Source organism: Prosopis cineraria, unplaced genomic scaffold (assembly GCF_029017545.1).
Source record: "Prosopis cineraria cultivar Desert tree isolate PC_DT_omini unplaced genomic scaffold, ASM2901754v1 PC15, whole genome shotgun sequence".
NCBI lineage: Eukaryota > Viridiplantae > Streptophyta > Magnoliopsida > Fabales > Fabaceae > Prosopis > Prosopis cineraria.
Window position 1 is genome coordinate 2,018,560 of NW_026555346.1, and position 17,717 is coordinate 2,036,276.

A 17,717-nucleotide genomic window follows, 5' to 3' on the forward strand; every position below is an offset into this window, starting at 1 on the left:
AAGGGCTCAGTAGTGCATACCAATGAATGAGTGATGACCACTGTCGAGCCCACCATCACGTCCACAGATATTGGCTGGGTGCAATTCATCTTCGCTTCAATTTGCAAATATAATAATACAAAAAAATACTTCACTGTCGATTGAAAAAGTTCCCCTCTGAAAGACTGTGACAAGAGAGTTGGGGGGGACACTGCGTTACATTTATAATACCACCTTGTTATTTTCTCTCTTTGTCCTTATTCATTAGCATCCTTGCATCATCTTCTCCAAAGTAATTGTATTTCTTTTCTTTTTCGGCAAGTCCATTCCTAAAACTGTACCCATGTATCGCCACTTCTATATAATCTGCACTCCTATTCGCTCCCGACTTGTTTATATTCTTTTTTATTATAAATTCCCCCCGGCCACCTAAATCATCCAAGCTCATAATCAACCAAACCAGGAAACAGACAAACGCTCGCTGCTTCACAATCTCTCTCTAACCCTCGCCTTTTCTTTTCAGCATTTTGCTTCTCTATATTTTCAGCGCTCGTGTGCTAGCTTGCTTCTATTCTCTCTTCACCTGCCCTTCTCGTGAGCTTATCACTCCCTCGCCGCCTCCTCAGTCCTCAATCTCATTCGAGTTTTCTGTTTCCCGAGACTGTCTCTTCCTCGGAGAAATTATGCGGACACTGGTCTTTTGTTCCCGTATTTCCAGAACTTATCTCAAGAGCTTCAACAACTCGATGAGTACTGTAAAACCCATAAGCCCAATGCTTCAATGGTACCTTCCCTTTTCGTCCTCTGTTTTATTTAGTACTAAACTGCGTTTTCTCTGACCCCTTCAAGTCTGTGTTTAAGTCTGCTTAACTGCCCGGCCCTTTGTTTATATCATGTGTAATCTATAGTTTCTGACCGATTGACGATGTCGATGAGGTGAATGATGAATGGATTGAATTCTGGAATTGACTTCGCATGCAGTCTCTCTTTATTCATTCATTTTTTTCACCCCTCCTTCTTAATGTTTTCTCATAGCGCAAGTGGAAACAGCTGGAGTTGGCTTTATGTGCTGGATCTGGAAAAGCATGAGAAAAGGAAAGATGTATGGAGTGTAAGCGGAAAAGAATTTTCGTTGTGATAGTGCCGTGTTTAATGGTCTTTCTTCCATTTCTTTGTTAATTTCTGGTGTGAAATCTAAGTGGGTTCGTCTTTTCTTCGTGCCGCACTAAGGGAGATTAAAGAGGAAAAAACAGGAAAAAAACAACTTATATTCACTTTTTCTTTATACTAAGGAAAACAGGTTAGAGGGAAGGGGGTGGTTAATGCTCAACTTAATCATTTCTTCTGGGTTTTGTCGGGCACCACATATGGTAGTAGAAATGAGGAAACAATACATTATCACCTATATTTATGCCCATAATTAAAGTTGGTTGTTTCTACGTGGCTTTGTGTTTTGGTCATTAAAGTGAAAGCACGTTTTTGAGGCGAGGGCTATGGTGCCTTTGTAGTCGGGGAAGACACTACTCGGTTTAAGAAATTTTGATAAAGACATTCACTTTCTCTCGATGAGTGACCATTCACGTAAACAAAATTGCATCTTTTGACTATTCATAAAGAAATTTGAATCCATGCTCTTCCCCTGAGTTGAACTTAAAGCCATTTCGAATAGAATGCATTTCATACTATTTTTTCTATTGAAGCATGACCTCTAAATTTGCAATCATCCACTAATCCATTTTGTGGATTAGCCCGTTATTTCCGTGCGAAGATTCAGCTAAATATGTATCGGCCCTTTTCATCTTTGCACAAAGTTTCTAATATGCAGTGCCGTCTTTCTTCCTGGCTATTGTATACAGCATTGATTTCGTACTGAATAAAGAGCTCGGAAGTCCATGACTTCTTCGGCTTTTCTCATTTTACTATTCTTTCTGTTTGCTTTTTTTTTTTTGGACTTACCTTCACTCTATTATTATTACGTCTTTGATGTGTTCTTACTTCTTATAATTAAATTAATGTCATCTGTTTAGATTTTCTACACCTCAGTGCATAGAATTCACTTCTATTTTTGTTTCATGCAGAGTGACCTAGCTCAGTCTTCTGCCATGTCGGAGTATTTGGATTTGGCAGCAGAAGGAGACCTATTCAAAGCTCCTGAACCTGTAATTGAAGAAACAGTCATAGACTTGGATCCTATGAGCGCAGCCATTTCGATGATATCTTGTGGGGAAGATGTTGTCACCTCGCAGGGACTAAAACCCACGGACTCTCTTCAACATGATCAGCTCCTGAGCGAGGTTTTCTATGAATGCAAAAAAGATATGTTAGAAAAGGAAGCAATTGAGTCACCACTGTCAGAGATTCTGGAAATCAAGGTTCCTGCTCTGAATACAGAAGAGAACCAAGTTCAAGAAAGCCAGCCATTTCCTGGCTTGCCATTGCCAAAAAGTGTGAGTTCAGAATGTTTGAGCTCAATGGACTGGATGCAAGGAACTGCAATGAAGCCTGCTTTTATTGATTTCCCAGGAATTAATTTCAGTGTAGATTATGGCATGCGGAGGGCATTTAGTGAAGGAGATATAAAGGTCAGACTTAGCTGATTCATACATTTTGTATCTTAAACTTTTAGAACAATAGTTAAGGGGAATTTTTCTGTTCAGAACATGCAGAAAAGACAACTAACCTGGAGCTCGGACTGCTACACTGTCTTGAGATTGAAGTTTGATGTTTTTAGAGCTCTGCTTTTTTCCCTAACATGGTTAGCGTGATAAAATAAGTTTTCAGTTTTGAGAGGTGATAATTAACGATTTAATGAATAATAATAACTATATTGCGAAGGAATAATAGCCATATCTTTCTCTTGCTCAATGGAGAAAGATTTTGGGACCTACTGAACTCACTAAGGAGGAAAATCTTCACCTGATCCGCTGAAAAATTGTTCTGGTTTAAGTCTTTTCCCCCCTTAGTGACACACCATATACTCCAGTAATTTCTTTCCTTGTGTCAATATCTGTTAGTATCCAATGCCTTGCAACCTCAAAACCTGTCTTAAGTGATCAGAAATTACAGGGTGCTTCCCAAACACAGGAAATTCTTTCAAGAGAGTGGATGGTTCCTGTTTTCACATAGGTGGACAAACACATCGAAGTCTTGTGATGTAGTCATAGCATGAGCCATTAATTGACTTGATCATTAAGTCTTATTGTGGACTCTCAAATCTATAGATTTTCTGCCATTTCCTTGAAGTGGGACCGGATTGTTGATGCTCTATGTCTATGTTTGACAGGCTCTTGGTAGTGGTAATGTGCACGTTGTCCAATCTACCTTAGAGAGGCCCTTTCCTATCAGTAACTGTACCAGTGAGGAACGCCGAGAAAAGCTCTCTAGATACAGGAGTAAGAAGACAAGGAGAAATTTTGGCCGGAAAATCAAGGTGAGATGATATTTAAGTGCATGTGCATAGAGTACTTCAGTTAAGCAGTCGAAATGTTTAATTTCTGATATAGGTAGATCCTGAAGTGAAATAACAATTGGGGTTTGATTTCAGTATGCTTGCAGGAAGGCTCTTGCTGACAGCCAACCAAGAATCCGTGGAAGATTTGCCAAGACTGAAGAATTTGACTCAAGGAGGCAATGTTAGCCTGAAACTGGTTCATTTGAAAGAAAGTAGGAAAAAAGTAATCATTCCCGATCAAGCTATGCATGGAAGAACTCGAGAGTACCATTGGCCTAGAAGCAGTAGACTTGGTGGGATTCTAAAACTTTGATCAATTAGTGCTAAAAATGAAATAAGCAGGACTTGCCTTGAACTCCAATGGGGCAGTGTAGTTGAAGTCTCGTGTATTGTAATAACCTTTTCTGTAGACGGAAATGACCTTCCAGGCATGTACATAGGTTTGTTGAATAAAAGAAAGAATAAAAATATTGTATGGTGTTCATATATTTGTGGAATAGCTGTGTTAATTCTCTTTTTAAGTGTTTCTATGAAAGAAATGTTCCTTTTGTCTTGTCTATTGGGTGCTTATACCCCGCCCCTTCATAATTGAGAACTCAGCTATTGTGGATTTTCATGGCTTCATGGCTGCTGTCTTTGAGATACACCATTTGACAGGTAATGGCTTTTATGGAATACTTGGGACATGTTTGGTTTCCATTTTCAAAAACAATTTTTTTGTCTTTAAAAACAAAAAATAAAAAATAAAAAACTTGTTTGGAGGAATGTTTTTGAATCTAATTATTTTCAAAATTGTTCTTATTTTTTGTTTTCAAAAGGAAAAAATGTAAACATCTTAAATTATTTTATTTTATTTTATTTTTCTTACTTTCAAAATGCATAACATTTGATTATTAAAAATTATAATTACTTTGACCAATAATTTTCACAAGTTACCACCATTAATTGCTGGTAACTATTACTATTGATCAATTTTTTACTTTTAAAATTGTTCTTGAATTAATAAAATCAAATTTTCTTTTATTTTGTTTTGAAAATAAATTTAAAAACTGTATTATAAAATAGTTTTTAAAAAATAAAAAAAATGAGAATATAAATCAAAGAAGCCCTTAAAGTCCTGCTTGATTAATGATGAAACCTGGGCCTACTTCCATTGGACTAGGGCCTCTGTTATCATCTGCGAACTTTTTTCAAGGTTTTCATTATGCAAGTCGGGCTCAGTGTCAGCCCAATTCAATTATTAATGTCTTCTTTTTTTTTTTATTTTTTTTTAAATATACGAATGTATTTTACATAAACACTCTCTCATTACATAAAATAATATTTATGTCCATTCTTTTAATTGAAGCTCTTCATTTAAAAGGATTTTCATGCATATATATATATATATATATATATACATGTATATTGTTCTTTTAGGTGAAACTTTTCACTGTAGTCTAATCTAATTTTAATTTTTTATAGTTTATATGATATCTTCCATGATTTATATGCATGCGAACATGTAAAGATATTTTAGTTTGGAAGTCGAAAATGGAGTTGTTTCTTTTGGGCAGTGGAACAACTAGTAATTTTTTTGTTTCAGCAAATATATATATACACACACACTTGAAAAATTAACAATATGTAACTTCATGCGAAATCAAGATTATAGTATATAGCAAATTTTTAATATATTTTCATTTACTATCATTTCATCGTTTTTTAAGTAAACTAGTAAAGCTTGGAAGCATGTTATGTTCTTCTGCAATTTCAATTAGACTTGCTTAAATTGTTTTGATATAGTTTTTTTTTTTTGGTCATTCATTCAACTACATCTTACAATCATTAAAACAAACCTTTCGAATCAAAAGGTCAAAGGTCAATTGTATAACGATTAATTTATAAACAAGTTAAGTGCAATGATCAACCGACGCACCACACACTAGGAAATTGATCATTACCCACACCAGATTATCTGCTCGCCACATCGAGAGGCTGAAAAAAAAAGTCCCAATGCATGATTAAAAAAAAAAGCCATTTATTTTGATTCCTACAGAGTGTTTGACCAAAAACGAAGAGACTCCTGCATAATGAAATTCATAGAAAGCCCTTTGGCCTCAGAAGAAACAAGGAAACATGTAGAAAACACAAATGCATGGGTATAGATAGGGATGTTTATGAGATGAGATTGAGATTGGGACACTCTTTTCTTATTTTCACTCTAGAAAAAAACTAGGACTAAATTTCTATCCCATCACATCCCAAAAGTTGTCCCATCCTATTAGAAATCGAGATGAAATTGGAACATTCTATCGTCTCGATAAATGGAGCAACGTTGGAGAAAGATCTAGGTGATAATATTTATAAAATTTTAAATATTATAATTTATTAAGTTTAAAATTAAAATAATACAAGTGTATAAATTATAACAATTTAAAGTGAATTATTGAATTATGTTAATCACAATTACATATTATTATAGCAATTACAAGTAATCTCTAAGTTATAGGAATAGCAACAAGAGGCAAGCCAAGCACAACATCAAATTATTGTTCTTCTACTTCAGTTGATATGTTAAGCTAGTTACTTTTTTAAAAATAAAATAAGAAATATGATACAAATAAAAATTATTAAATAGTTAGATATAAGAATACGTTATATCAATATAATTAATATATTATAGCAAAAGGTATCACCCTATTAATTCTATGTGATTAAAACTATCAATATAAAAAAACTTTAGTTTCGTATAAAAATTGTAAGTATTGAAATTATATGTAATTAATATTAATATAAATTATATCAATACAATTAATATATTTAATCTATATTTTTAAAATAAAACTAACGCACATATATATAATATTCGGGATGAGATAAAAGGAGATGAGACATCTTAATAATAATTTTATGTCTCATCTTATTTCAAATTTCTTTGTTATCCCATCCTCATTATTTTTAAATTAAAATATGACTTGCCTCGATATAATTGAGACAATATCAAGTTAATTGAAGTGAATAAAAGCCGAGCACCTCCAACCTGAGGGGGATAGGGGATCGGCTGCCTGGGGGATTATCTTGTGAATCCCTTGCATGACGCGTCGAGTTTTGATTGGCTGTATTAACTTGACCTAATTTACAGTAGGATCATTGAAACGCAGCCGCGCACCCGAATGGATACCGCCGCCATAAACATAAAGTATGGAGGACAATCTGGTCTCTCGACACCCAAACATCCCTAAGTCATCCCCGAGTCTCACTAACCAAGCCCAAAAATCCCTCGGTCACCCTCTGTGATTCTCTAGCGCTCTTCAACGTCCCACGCTCTTCCAATTTTATCCCCAAAGGGCCTTGTTACCAAAATTCTCAACTGGACTCTCCTGTAATTTTGGTCTTATTCGATCCCTATCTCATATCGCAAACATCTTATCCCCCCACCGATCCACTTTCCGGCTACCTGTTTCCCGGTCCCCGCCTGCTCCAAAGCTTCCTCATCTTCGGTATAGAGTCTCACGTTACTGTTCCTTACCCTCCCCCCCGGCGGGAAGATTTCTCAACCTGGAATGCTCACTGTTAGGGTTGCTTCCGCTCTTGGATTCAAGCACTGGATGTCTTCGGAAATTAGGGTTTCAGATTTTTGCGCTTTGTTGCTTGGGTTTTGCTAAGTATTAGTGTTAGGGGTTGCTGTTCTCATTTCAGCGTTCCGTGCCCTGTGAATTCGCGGAATAGGGTTTTGAGCTTGCTTTCGTGATGCCGCGGAGTTCAAAACATAAATCGAGCAAACACAGTTCGAGGGATACGAGGGACTACTCGGATTCGGACAAAGATTCTGGCTTGAAGGATCGGAAAGGTAAGGATGAGAGCAGTGCGAAGGTTTCGAAGGATTCAAGTTCGTTGGAGAAGCGGAAGCCGGATTCGAAGGATACTCATGGGTTTGGAAATGGGGAGAATTCAGACGAGCATGCTTCATCGAAGAGGCGCAAGGAGCGTAGCAATGACGGAGTTGGAGATAGGTGGAATGGTGGTGAGGATGAACGAGGTGAAGGCTCCAGGAAGTCAAAGACATCGGGAGATTCGAAAAGTAGGAGAAGGGATGAGGGTGTAGGAGTGTATGGGGAGGGCGAAGAGGTCAAGAAAAGCAGCAGCAAGGGCGAAGGGAAGCACAGGGAACCGGGGCGAAAGGAGAGTAGAGAAAGTGGAACGGAAAGAGAAAGGAAGTTTAAAGAAGTTAGAAGCGAGAGATCAGTTGACAACGTAGAACAGCGTATATCCAAGCATGTATATGAAAATACTGGTAAGGTAACTGATTGTTCTGTGGCATGCCTATTCTATGCGCGGAACTATGCGCCTTTCATACATTAGTAAAAGATGTCTTTAACTGAAGAAAAATTTACATTTATGCTGAGGAGGATTCCCTCGTCCAGCGACGGAAAGTGAGCTTTTTGTTCTATTGCAAACCATTGGAGTATTAGCGCTGCATATTCAGGGGCTTTCTTCTTGATAAACAAGAATAGGAGTCAGCCACTGGGGAACATGTTTGAAACCCACCAGTTTTGCCTACATTTTGCCTGCCAGCCTATAGAGAAGTTTATTAGAGTTTTCATGAAATTTTTTGTGACCAGTTTTCTCTTGCATCTTCCCATAATCTTACTTTGTATGTGAAATATTCATTTCTTTTTGCCCCCAAAGCGAGCCATACATTGATTTCCATTATTATTTACTCTGGTGGATTAAATTCAGAAATGCTCTCTATGGTGCCGAAGCAAGTTGATGCTAATAAATACCAGTTTTATTTTAAGCATGTGTCCTCAAATCAAATCGCTTTTCCCCCGCCTCTTGTCCTACCTTTTTCTTCCTGATGGGACTCTACCAGTCTTCCTCTAATTGTACTATACATGCCAGTTTTGATGAACATGTCTGTCTTTTATGGCCGACATTTTGGAAATGCACGAATGATTGTTTCAATTTTTTCATACCATCAATCTGTTAGTTTCATTCAAAACTTCTCGCCCTTTCTTGGGAAGGCCCTTTTATTGTAATGATTCATATTTCCTGCGCGCTCGCGCGCATATGCATTGGCCTTTTTTTTTTTTTAATCTAATACTATACCCTGCATGCCTAAGAAGTATCAGTCATGAAGGCAAATTCTTATATTGAGCTTTGCTTGGTAATTGAGTGGTCATGATAAATGCATTTCTTCATCATGGATCGATCAATGCTTTAGTTTGTGTGCGTGTCTAATGTTTCCCCCTATTTATGGGGGATGTCTTCTGGAAGGGAGAGTCACAATGTTGGTCTCTTTCTGTAGCTTACTAACCTTTTCTTTTTTAGGGCGACGTTTGTTTCTTTAATTGTTGGTTTTGGCACTTGAGTTGTCTCTCTTTATGCCCATTGACACGAGTAATTCTTTTGTGTTTCGACTCTTGAGAAGTAGATATGAAATTTGTTGCTTTCAATAATGTGACCAGGAAGACTTATCCATGTGTTTACTGTTTACTGTTTACTTGTTAATTTGTATTTCAAGATGCCTTCTTAGGAAGGAAAGACTGAGCCGGAAGTCCAACAATTTAGTTGAGGTTACTAATGAGAAAGGATATGTCGTTTGTTCTTTTTTTAGATGGAACAAGATTTACTGATGTAAGATAGTGCAATACAACAAGTCACAAACAGGGAGCATGGAATCCTTCCTAAATAAAGGCAAAGACGCAATCTGGTCTCTAATTTGAAGCAGCATTCTAAATTCTAATACCCTTTTAAGATCCCCAAGTCATACTGCCTTAGATAGCCTCTTGTAGTCCCTCACTAAGAGGACATATATATATAACCCTTTCTCAAAGAGGATGTGACGGAAAAAGTTGCTGATTGAACACTCATGCCTTCTGTTCTAACCAAAGACATAACAAAAAGGCTGCACAATGCCAGAGAACTTTATGATCCCTTTTCCCATCCTAATCCCTAGTAGTTGAATAAAGTTATCAATTTTTTAAATGTAAAACAGATAGATGATGGTTGAATAATGCTCTGGTTCATTAAATTAGTTTGATTGTCGGGTGTTGAAGGGAATTGAAAAAGGCAGTATGTACAGCTGATCATAATTTAATATTGATCTGAAAATCAATAAGAGAAAAACAAACAGTTCTTACATGTACAGAAGTTTAATAATATGGTAGCCAATGGGACGGTGATATTGGTACACTTTCTAATCTATTCTTTTACTAGTTTATTTATTGCATTAAGCTCAGTAGTTTTATTTATTTCCTGCTTTGTTTGGATTTAATATGATAACCGTTTATTAATGATTTAGATTTAGTTGTACATGGGATGGTTTGGCAATTAAAGTGTTTAAAGGTCAATTTCCATTGCTAATGGTCCATTAGTTCATTTGATATAAAAAACGTAATTTTTTTTTAAAAAACTTTCTTGTATCGATCATTGGCCACATGTTTCTTAAATGTCTAAATTCTGTTTATTTGATCATGGTTTATAAACGTTGCAGCTCCCTACATATTTTTATTTGATATTGTTTCAATACAGTATGTTTGAGTGTTAATATCAGTGTCTTAAACGTTAGATTTTACAATCTATATATCAAAATCAATATCAATAAATAACATAAAATCTATAGAAAACTGCATGATTCATAAGCCTTGAACAGTGTAGCTCATTCTTCAGACTCCCATATTTGCCTCGAGGTCCACATCTAGTTTTCTTAAATACCTATTCATTGTCAAATTGAATCATTTGGTATATGCTGATATTATTACAGATTTGTTTTTGGTACGTGTTTTTTATTTGAATTGAGCTCTCCATTATTGTACTTTGGATAGCAGTTCTTGCTTCTTTATGTTGAAGTCTAGTTTGTGTTTGTATGTATAATTCTATAGGTATCTCTATGGTGTCTTTTATGTGGTTCTTTGGTCCATTTGGCTGGGGAAGAATGCTTGTATCTCAAAGGATACTATGTTGTCTTTGTTCATTAGAAGCATTATTGATGGGCATTTGATTCGTTCAATTCTCTGCCCTGATTTCTGTGAAGGAATTCCTCTGTTAGAAATTCAGTGGGATTGCATAGCTGTTTAATTTGTGACCTTGTTCTGTTTTAGTGTATGATTGGCTTTTGTTTCCTTTGTTTAAAAGCACTTTTTTCTTCCTTTTTGATGTTTATGTTGCATACATCCATTGGTTAATATCTTGTGCAGCTTTTGGACTTTTGGAAGTCTCTTTTTTAGAAGTGAGTGTTGTTTTTTAGGGGAAAAGAGAAAGTCAGAATATATTTTGTCTTTTGTCTTATATCAGCTAATATGAGCATCATGTTTCGAAAGATATTGCTATATTATGCAACATGTGGTCATGATTAATGCCTGATTGAAGTTTCTGTGACCAGTGAAGCTAAAGCATGGGAACTGAAAATGATGCTAGACAGAAGGTTTTATTTCCCACCGGGTGGGGGGCCATGCATGTGAATCATTTGACTACCTAGATAGTTGTGTGCCGGGTGTTTGTTAATGTGATTTGTGGATTGTGTATTAGTTCACATCTTTGGACAAAGTTATTTTGATATTATGATGCTTGGTTCTGTATTTTTATGTCATTTCTTGTAAACCTAGAGATATTGGATGAACTCTGCTCGTCCTTGGAAGACAGTAGCTTACTCTGATTTATGTCTTGTTGCAGATTTGAGGGCCCTGGATGAGTTACAAAGCCCTGAACTGGATAGCCAACCAGAGAAGCGATTGAGGAAGAAGAGGGATGATACTAGTGATGGAATTAAGCATCAAGATGATGTTGGGGATAGCTATAGCAGACGTTTGTCTTCTAGGGATGAGATTGCCAAGGATGGAAGACTAAAGGATGATAAGCGAAAGGATGAGAAATATAGAGAGAAGGGCAAGGAAGAGACAGATAAAGAGAACAAACATAGATATGACAAGCAGCGTGATGAGCGCCCTGTGAAAGATCATGCTAGCAATAGGTCTGATGATAAGCATGGAAAGGAGGAAAAGGACTATGTTGAGTCACGACAAAAAAGAATTAAAACTTTGGAGAGTGAACGTGACCGGGACCATAACCGCGATCGTGATGGGGGACGTGAGCGCGATTTGGAATCTGGTCGTGATCGTGAGCGGCGCCATGAACGTGAAAGAGACCGTGAACGTGATTATGATCTTGATAGGGATCGTGACTATGATAGAGATCGAGATTGGGATTGGGACAATGATCGTGATCATGATGAGGACCTAGACAAAGAGCGTCATCGTGAGCGCAACCACCATGATCGTGATGGGTCGCATTTAGATGAACGAAGTGTTAGGAGTAAGGAGAGTGGAGCAAAGAAAAGAAATTTGGTTGAACGTGATGATTATTGTGATGCTAAACCTAGAGGTGTTAAACCTCACTATTCTGATGCAGAGAGAAGAAGTTTGAGTGGCAGTAAAGCTGATTCTGAGGCTGAGAGGGGAAGATCCCAACCACGTCATGCTCATGCAGACTCAAGTGGAACCAACAACAAAAGGAGGCCTTCTCCAGCAGCAAATACTTATACCGGCAATGATGATTACAGGTAAATCTTTATTTTTTGGTATTTTGATTGGAATGTTGCTAATCAACATTCAAAATTGCATTTTGGTGGCATTCCATCCTTGATAGCATGCTAAGTGGGTGATATCATGAAGATTGATTTTGGTTACTACTCAATTAAATTAAGCCCATCATGACATTTTTGCTTTAAAGGTGTTCTTGTGCCCTTTAATTTAAACAGTTGTAGTGTCGTAGTGTTAGTTAACAGTTAAAAGCATCTTATCATGTTGTGTTTATTCATTGAGATAAATATGGTCTTTGCTATATTTTGTTTCTTAATTTCTGAGGACGTCAGGGTCTCAGGAATCTTGTATACAAGAGGATTATACTGTGAACAATTTTTAATTGATTAGCATTTACCCCATCTTTCAGGAATGCAAATTCTGAAGATTCAAAGCAGAGAGACTCAATGACAGAACATCGAACAAAAGGCTTGAGGGAAGGTTATCCAGGGACATCAGAAAGAGGTGCTAGTAAATACAAGTCAGAAAAATCTATTAAAATGGATGATTGTGCTGTAGGAGATTTTGCAACTGAAAGGTCCTCCAGTTCTAAGGCTTCTCCCAAGGGCCTTGTAGAAAGATCTCCATCTTCCACAAGCATCGAGCGCAGGTATGTGAATAAAAGTGGAGTTAGGCGGAGTGTTGAAATTGAAGAAGGTGGACGGAGAAGTAGTATTGATGCACGAGATTTCTCAGCTTCGGAAGATAGACTGGGCCGTGAGTTAACTCTAGAGAGGCCACTGTTGGATGATTCCTCTCAAGCAGATTCTTATTATGGCAGGACTAGTCAGGGAAATGCATCGTTGGTTCCTCCTCCGCCAACTTTCAGGGTCGGACTAGACCGACCTTTTATGAGTTCTTTAGATGATGATGTTAGAGACAGCTCCAATGCTCGATACAGAAGAATTAGTGATCCTGGTTTTGGAAGAGGACCTGGCAATTCTTGGAGGGGTGTTCCAAATTGGACTTCTGCTGTGCCAAATGGATTTGTTCCTTTTCAACATGGACCAACACATGGAGGTTTTCAGGCAATTATGCCACAATTTCCATCTCAACCTCTTTTTGGTGTTAGACCTCCAATGGATGTTAACCATGCTGGTATTCCTTACCATCTTCCTGATGCAGACAGGTTTCCAGGTCACTTGCGCCCGCTTGGGTGGCAAAATATGATGGATGGTACAGGCCCTTCTCATTTACATGGATGGGATGGCAATAATAGTGTTTTCAGAGATGATCCTCACATGTATGGTGGTTCAGATTGGGACCGGAACAGGCATCCAACAAATAGTCGGTCTTGGGAATCTGGTTCTGAGACCTGGAAAGAGCAGAATGGTGATTTAAAGAAAGACCTGCCTTCTCCGGCTCATAAAGATGGTTTGGTTCCAGCAGAGGTGGACGGTGGATTGGCTGAGCACGGTACTCAGATTTCTCAGGATGAGCAGAACCAGGATAGTTTTCATGAAAAGGCTCCTGAAAGGAAGTCACCCAGTGTCAGTACTCCATCTAAAGCACCTTTGAAGCCCTTGGCCACGTCTACAATTGAGAAGGTGCCTGATACTGCAACAAGTGACATTGCTTCACTTTTCAGTCATTTCTACCTTTCTAAACTTGACATTTCAGAAGAACTTACGCTTCCAGAGCTGCACAGCCAGTGTATGGGTCTGCTGAGGATTGATAAGAGTGCCAGCATTGATGCAGAGTCTCGTACAGATCTGTTTCTGAAGGTAGAAATGATAAAAGCTTTGGCTTCATTTTTTCCTCCAAAATTTTAGAATGATTTGAGGTTGTTCTTTTCTTCTTTTTCTTTTTTTTGGGGGAGGTTTGGCTGTGAGAAAGTAAACAAATGTCTGAGATGTTTAAGTTTATCCCTTTCCCTTTATTACACAGAATGGTTCAAGAGCGCAACAGAAATATGCTGCCATGTCAAGGCATTCACCACTTCCAGCAATTGACGCGTCCATTTTCCAGGTAAATCTGCTAGATGGGTTAGTGTTCTGTTTGCAGTGTTATTATTTACATTTACAGTTGCTATACACACGTGTCTTGCGCTTTTAATAATATGATTGCTCTAATGTTACCTGAGTGCTGTAAAAGAAATTATTGGTTATCACTGTCTAACCTTTTAACTAGATATTTTCCCTGTGTGATACACGAGAGTTAAAATTTTGTTGAAATTGGTACCTATTTTTCTGACATTCAAACTTTATTACTGGACGTGTTCTTGATACTTTTGACTGATTCAGATAGCCGATAGCTATTCCACAGATTTTAAATTCTGATTCTTGATGAGTGGACGTGTTCTTTAACTTGCAGAGAGCCATGGACCTTTACAAGAAGCAGAGGGTGGAACTGCCAAATAAGGGGGAAGTAGATATTATCCCAGCATTCAATCAAGTGCGAGGTGATGAATCAGCCTCTGTTCACAGTTCGGAGAACATGCAGGTTTCTGTCTTCACTTCTGATGCCAGGGTTAAGCCGAAGTTTACATCAGACTTGAAAATAGGGGAAACTTTGCATCCTTCTGCTGGGGAGCATTTGGAAGAACTAGATCAAGCCTACAGTGACAAGCAGCAGGGTCATGGTTGTGCCATATCTTTGGGATTAGTCTTTTCTGGTCCATCTGATTGTGGGAACGAGGGGGAGCCTTTAGCAGCTTTGGGTGAGGAGGAGAAAGAGACATCTGATCTGGTGGGTTCAGGGGGATCAAAGGAGAATCAGTTCATGGAAGTGGAAAATAAATCTCAGTTGGTCACTGATCTGCACAAAGATGATGTCGACACATTGGGTGATCCCTTAATTTTGAGGATGGATCTTCCAAAGCTTGTGATGCTTTGATGGCTGGCTCAAATGAGTCTGAATCGCTAATTTTAAGCCGGATACATCATTCTCCTGAAAGTACACATTGAGACAATTTCTATATCTTTCATTGCTTTTTCCGTCAGGTTTTTATTTCCTCTCCCTCTCCTGTTGCTTTCATTTTGAGCGAGGAAATAAAAAAGAAATGTCATTCATATTCCCTTAATTGGGGTTGATTGGATACTCCATCTCCATGCATTTGCATTCGTCGCTTTCATTTTCATATGCATATCTGCAGGAGCATGCGGTTGCAGTAAGTTAATGGGTGAAATTGCACTGCCTTCTATCTAATGTGCTGATGGGGCTTGTTGGTCAATTTGATTTCCAATTGAAGGGAAAATAAGTTTTTGTTTTGAAAATGTGCCAACCTTTTGGTTGATGCTTTTTTCATTTGCGTATTTAGATGGTTCTCTGCTCTTGTTTTTTTTTTTTTAAATCCTTTTTGGTCGGATTACTATGCCTGCCTTCTTTTCCCAGCATCTTTTCTGAAAAAAAATTCATAGATTCATTTTACACAATTATGCGTGTGCATTCATTACCTTTGCTTTTTCCTCAGTCTCTCTACAATAGACACGGTAATTTGGATTAAGATTGATGGGCTACTCCAAACAAATCCAAGAAATTTTAAGGTCAGGTTTAAGAGTTTGGATTTTTTTTTTTTTTTACTTTGATCTTATTTGAGCCATTTGAATAAATGTGAAAAAAATCAGGTTTAGTTCAAATATCCAAGTTTTTTTCATTAATAAAGCAGTACAAAAATTGAGAATATTCAATTTTTTTAAAATAAAACTTGAAATTACATGAAATAAATAAAGTAAAATAAAATAATATTTAATAATTTTGATATTTAGGTCAGTTTGAGGGGTTAGGATTGGGTTTGATTAAATGAATTTTTTATAAGTTAGGATATTTTGAATCTGATTCAAATAAGTTGGCTTGAATTAAGTTTAACTCACATAAATTATCAAATCTAACAATGATGAAGAGACATTAGATTTTAACTTTAAGGTATTCCTCACTCGGTAATTGTATTTGTATTGAGGCTTCATTGGTTCATGCATATTACTTCATATTTGTGTCTTGGAATGCTTTTATAACTAGTGAGATAGGGGAGGAGGGTTTCTCTTTTTCCTTCCATCCTTTTTCCTCAACTTTTCAAATCTTCACCATTCATTATCATTTTATTAAATATTTTTTTTAAAATTATAGAATGAATGAAAGGTAAAAATTAGAAAAGTGAAGGGAAAATGAGAGAGAGAAAAGGAGAGACTCCTTTCCTGCAAAATAGGTGCAGGCAAAATTTCTCTCAAGAAACACTGGATTTTATCCTTATTTATAGAGGCGGGAGGATTTTATTGAATTCAATTTAGAAAAATGAATAACTGGGGTTATGAGAATTAAAAATTAATTATATTTTTATTCTCTAGGTATATTAATTATGACACTAAAAGTATAAATAATTATAATTTTTATTCTTTAGTTATTAGAAGATATTTATAGGGTGCGTTTGTATATCCGTTGAATAAAATTGATTATAAAAAATAATTATTTTTTAATATAATTGATTGTGTAATAACATGATTATGTGTGGCTGTTATTTCTTAAAATTAATTTTGATAAAATTAAATATGTTTGAATGTTTTAATTAGAATCAATTTTTAGATGGGTAAATTATCATAAAGGCATTAGTTTTATAGTGTAAAGATTAATAATTTTACGTGTAATATTATTAAATTTTTTTGATATATTAACAAATAAATATATAATAATGATTCATTTAATATTTAAATTGCATTATATTGTAATATTGATAATTTAATTAGCCAATTAAAAGCAGTGGTTGGTTGAGATATTAAAGGGGGGATTATATAAAAAATGAATATCCCAATATATAATAACAAATATTTGTTAGTCTGATACAATTAAAAAAATAGCACTTCTGGGTCTAATTAAACAAGAAGCATTTTTTAGTCGGAGGACTTCACTCGCGTTCATATAAGGGAAGAAAAATATGAAGGTTCTTCACATTAAAAATCACAAGTCACACGTAGGAATTTATCTGGATTGTTCAAATTTCTATCCTCTGGCCAACTGAGCCATTTGATTATTTGTTGCCAAATGGGGTTTGAATCCAAGACTCCTTGGCTACCTAAAAATTCATTGATCATCAGTACACTTTGATTGTATCATGGAAAAAAAAACGTAATAATTTTAACAGTAAGTCAATCACAATTAAAGCTGTCAATTAAGATCGAACCCATCAGGCTAATCCTTTTAAACTCAAAAATAACTAGGGTCAAGCTATTATTTTAAAAGAAAAAATGATAATTTGAGCTTAAAAGGACCGACCCTTTTAAGCCCTTTTATTATTTTTAAAAAAATTGTAATATAAAAAAGATAAAAGATTAAATATATAACTTAAAAAAATGAACATATTAAATACATTCGTCCATCCCTCATTCATTTATTAAGATTTAGCTGATAATGTTAGTTAAATTAATTTTTATTGATATTAATTTTGATGTTACTATTTGATATTAGGCCTAAATGTTTAAGTTTTTTCTTATTGTTGTTGTGTAAATTGATTTAAATTTATTTTTTAAAACTTAATTTTATGTATAATAAATTTTTTTATAATTATAAATATTTTTTTATAATTTTAAATTGAAAAAATAAAAAAAATAGGGCTGAGACCATGCGGACCAGCCCTTTAACCCTGAGGGCTAAGGTCGGATCTTGTAAAAGAAAACCTTAACATATAATCAGGTTTATTAGGGCCAATCCGTTTAGCCTCTGACCCTTTAAGAGTTAGCCTTAATTGACAGTTTTAATCACAATTAAGGTGTTATGATTAATAAAAAATCATTTAA

General features: G+C 36.1%; 2 protein-coding genes across 4 annotated transcripts; both read left to right on the forward strand.

Annotated features, from left to right (window-relative positions):
- Positions 1 to 320: 320 nt before the first annotated feature.
- On the forward strand, positions 321 to 3,927 carry LOC129294779 (uncharacterized). 3 transcript variants are annotated; one of them, XM_054933265.1, is made up of 5 exons: positions 321 to 763; positions 1,015 to 1,090; positions 2,058 to 2,561; positions 3,263 to 3,409; positions 3,524 to 3,927. In XM_054933265.1, exons 1-5 carry the CDS (start codon positions 663 to 665, stop codon positions 3,614 to 3,616), a joined length of 921 nt encoding a protein of 306 aa, XP_054789240.1. In that variant the 5' UTR covers positions 321 to 662; the 3' UTR covers positions 3,617 to 3,927. The 3 variants fall into 3 exon arrangements, with proteins under 3 accessions (XP_054789240.1, XP_054789241.1, XP_054789242.1); XM_054933266.1 differs by having other exon boundaries at positions 1,015 to 1,081; XM_054933267.1 differs by lacking the exon at positions 1,015 to 1,090 and having other exon boundaries at positions 322 to 763.
- A 2,703-nt stretch (positions 3,928 to 6,630) lies between these two features.
- LOC129294356 (uncharacterized) lies at positions 6,631 to 15,013 on the forward strand. The gene is made up of 5 exons (XM_054932658.1): positions 6,631 to 7,706; positions 11,087 to 11,972; positions 12,362 to 13,715; positions 13,879 to 13,959; positions 14,305 to 15,013. Exons 1-5 carry the CDS (start codon positions 7,163 to 7,165, stop codon positions 14,824 to 14,826), a joined length of 3,387 nt encoding a protein of 1,128 aa, XP_054788633.1. The 5' UTR covers positions 6,631 to 7,162; the 3' UTR covers positions 14,827 to 15,013.
- The last annotated feature ends 2,704 nt before the right edge of the window (positions 15,014 to 17,717 follow it).

Excerpts from the sequence above, each read along its gene's own strand:
- LOC129294779 (XM_054933265.1), top strand. The coding sequence starts at position 663 with ATGCGGACACTGGTCTTTTGTTCCCGTATTTCCAGAACTTATCTCAAG. Across the intron at positions 764-1,014 it reads ATAAGCCCAATGCTTCAATG|CGCAAGTGGAAACAGCTGGA; the intron begins GTACCTTCCCTT and ends GTTTTCTCATAG. Across the intron at positions 2,562-3,262 it reads TTAGTGAAGGAGATATAAAG|GCTCTTGGTAGTGGTAATGT; the intron begins GTCAGACTTAGC and ends TATGTTTGACAG.
- LOC129294356 (XM_054932658.1), top strand. The coding sequence starts at position 7,163 with ATGCCGCGGAGTTCAAAACATAAATCGAGCAAACACAGTTCGAGGGAT. Across the intron at positions 13,716-13,878 it reads GTACAGATCTGTTTCTGAAG|AATGGTTCAAGAGCGCAACA; the intron begins GTAGAAATGATA and ends TTTATTACACAG. Across the intron at positions 13,960-14,304 it reads TTGACGCGTCCATTTTCCAG|AGAGCCATGGACCTTTACAA; the intron begins GTAAATCTGCTA and ends TTTAACTTGCAG.